This window comes from Ambystoma mexicanum, chromosome 7p (genome assembly GCF_040938575.1).
Source record: "Ambystoma mexicanum isolate Mex_15411 chromosome 7p, UKY_AmexF1_1, whole genome shotgun sequence".
NCBI lineage: Eukaryota > Metazoa > Chordata > Amphibia > Caudata > Ambystomatidae > Ambystoma > Ambystoma mexicanum.
In genome coordinates this window covers 34633840-34637032 of record NC_090939.1, presented here as the reverse complement: position 1 = coordinate 34637032, position 3193 = coordinate 34633840, and the positions used below count along the sequence as shown (strand labels likewise).

Genomic DNA, 3193 nt, shown 5'->3' with positions numbered 1-3193 from the left:
GTGAGTTTGAAATGATGTATAACGGGGGAGGGCGAGGGACCCCTTATGGTGGCCAAACGTTAAAGACCCCACTCCAGTATATCTGTAAGACCCTGCCCATTTACAAAGATAGAATAGTGAAATATAGCGTAGAATGGACTAAAGGTACAGACGGTAAGATAAGAGTGTCATGGCCGCCCAACGGCAGCTTTTGCAAAGAGATCTTACATTCATTATTAACAACACATACAAAGGAAAGAAGTTGGCCAACAGTCTGGAGATATTTGCGCTCTGCAAAGGCTTCTGGTCAAGGTCTAGTAGAGACCTCACAGATTACACATCTCACTTTCCAAGTCTATACACAGGAGCAGGAATGGGCATCAAACCAGTACTGCTCAGTGTAGTCTTGCTTCCAAGATGAGCATGGTGCCCCTGGGGTATCCTCCCAGCTACACACACACACACCTCTCGTTCTCCACATCATTTACAGTCCTCTATATTCTTTTTAAGTGGGTAGCGACTTTTAATAGCTATTCTCTTAAATTTAAAAGAAAGTCTATAAGAATATTTCAGCTGTTTCTGGGCACCCGCTTTTGCATTGTTTCACTAGGCCCGCCTCTGACCACGCCCCTCCAGACCTTTTCCCCACTACTTCATTGTTTAGGGTTCGAGACGGGCAGTGCGTAGGAAGCCAGCGGGACACGCGCCTGCCAGTGCTTTCCCGAGAGGCCGTCAGGCGTCATTGGCTGCGCGCCACGGAACGTAACGTTCTCAAAGTCACGTGACCACGAGTAGTCCCGCAGGCTGAGATCTCGGCCCTTGTTCACTTCCGGTACAGGCTCGCGGAGCGCTGTTGTTTCCGAGAGCGAGCGCTGCCCATGGAGGCCCGGGCGGCTGCGGAGGAGAGGGAGACGCCTCTGCACATGGAGGCCCGGGCGGCCGCGGAGGCCAGCGAGGCGCTTCTGCACATGGAGGCCCGGGCGGCTGCGGAGGAGAGGGAGACGCCTCTGCACATGGAGGCCCGGGCGGCCGCGGAGGCCAGCGAGGCGCCTCTGCACATGGAGGCCCGGGTGGCCGCGGAGGAAAGCGAGGCCCCTCCTCGCACGCACAGCTTCCTCTTCGGCTGCGGGCTGAGTGGCACCAAGAGGAAGGTCTCCTTCCCCGGCGGCGGTGATAAACTGGGGGAGCAGCTGGCTCTGCGCACGGCCAGCCTGGGCCCCGGCGCCCGGGACGTGCTGCACGTGTTGGAGGTTGAGGGGAAGACGCAGCAGGGCACAATACGAGTGCCTGTGGCCACCCTCCGGCCCTCCCTTCTCACCTCCGTGTACCTGGGGGGCCTGGAGCTGACCCCGCCCGTCACTTTCTGGCTCACGGCGGGCACCGGGCCCCTGTACATCAGCGGCCAGCACCTGGTGGCCTTGACGGAGAGCGATGCTGCGGCCTCCAGGGCAATAGTGGCGGAGAGGGAAGCGGCCGCCAAGGCATCGGCAGAGAGGGAAGCAGCCAAGAGAGAAGCAGCCGCCTCCAAGGCATCGGCGCAGAGGGAAGCAGCTGCCAAGGCATCGGCAGAGAGGGAAGCAGCCGCCAAGGCATGTGCAGAGAGGTTGGCAGCCGCCGGCAAGGCATCTGCAGAGAGGTTGGCAGCTGCCAAGGCATCGGTGGAGAGGGAGGCTGCTCGACTGCCTCCTGAAGCGGTGCAGAAAGAGGGGCGGATTAAGATGGAGCCAGAGAGGGTGCCATCGACCCCCAGCCAGAGTAACTATCGAGCCTGGGAACTACCGAATCCACACCTGCCCGAAAGTGGATACTGGCCGAGTAATGATCGCGCCCGGCCACTACAGTACCCTCGCCTGACCGTAGAGAAAATGAAAGAGAAACTGGTCTCCTTCTCCGTATTAAAGCCCGGCCTCATCCCCAACAAGATCGACAAGTTTCGGAGCTTCGCTCACTCCAATTTAGGCATGGACGAACCTCAGATTGTGCAGCAGTTGTGGGAGTTTGTGAAGAGAGAGAAATTAAACGGGCCACCACCGTCAATGACCCGAAAACAAATGAAAGAGCTAATTGTCTCCCTCTGGTTACAGAGCGGCCGGGGCCGCATCCCCATCCCCAAAACGATCGAAAAGTTTCGGAGGTTTGCTCACTTCATTTTACGCACGGACGAACCTCAGATTGTGCAGGAGATGTGGGAGTTTGTGCTGTCAGAAAAATTACACGAGCGGCCACGCCGCCTCGGCGGTGGATCAGTGGAAAGAGAAACGCGCCTCCCTCATTAGAGCCCGGCCGCATCCCCAAAACGACGGACACGTTTCGGAAGTTCGCTGACTCCACTTTGGGCACTGCCGAACCTCAGATTGTGCTGCAGATGTGGGAGTTTGTGCTGTCAGAAGGGAGACTCAAGGTGGAGGCGGATCACGGCCCGCTTACTCTCAGCAACGTAGTATGTGATGCTGCAGTGAAAACGTAGAGTACAGAAAGCTGGCGTTGATCCCAAGCTAGAGTAACCATCCTGGGGGCCACTGTCTACAGAACAGATCCCCCGCTGACCCTAGAACAAAGGAAAGAGGAACTTTCCTGCCTTGCATTGCGGCCACAGCCTCCACACGATCGACACGTTTTGGCATTTCGTTCATTCCTCTTTTCGCATGGACGAACCTTGCATTGTGACACATTTGTGGGAGTTTGCAAAACAACAATTAATGGAGTCGGGCACTGTTCATTTCTGAGCAGAAGACTAAGAATGCAGTGGCAATCGGTAGTTTCTCCTAATGAGATGATCTAATTCAGTGATCATTTTGATAGCCATGATTTTAGAATAATATACAGAGGAACTTGAATTTCCAAATATTAAAATGAAATGTGCTTCAGAAATAATCTTTCCCCTCTTTGTGTTAACAGATTTGGGTCTTGTGCCATATACTTTGTTCGATGTATTCAATCGGGTACCCATCCCTAACCTAAACGTGTGAAGTTTGTTTATTCTGCACTCCTCTGGTATGCCAAGACGGCATTTGCATATTCTCTAGATGGGTTTCATTCCTTCCATGTCCACACCTAATGCTAAATGTTAAAAGCAGAATCCTATGTGTAAACATTTGAATTAGCTTTGGTTCTGGGCATTTTCAAAACTTTGAAACCTACATAAATGATAGTGGATAGGTAAACATTCGATGAAAGTGGAGTAAAACACTTAAAGAAATAAGGAATGCAATAT

The 3193-nt window shown here is 53.6% G+C and overlaps 1 protein-coding gene across 1 annotated transcript; it reads left to right on the top strand.

Annotated features, from left to right (window-relative positions):
• Nucleotides 1-668: 668 nt before the first annotated feature.
• LOC138525651 (nucleophosmin-like) lies at nucleotides 669-2853 on the top strand. The gene has a single exon (XM_069635711.1). The coding sequence runs from the start codon at nucleotides 858-860 to the stop codon at nucleotides 2253-2255; it is 1398 nt and encodes a 465-aa protein (XP_069491812.1). The 5' UTR covers nucleotides 669-857; the 3' UTR covers nucleotides 2256-2853.
• Nucleotides 2854-3193: the final 340 nt, after the last annotated feature.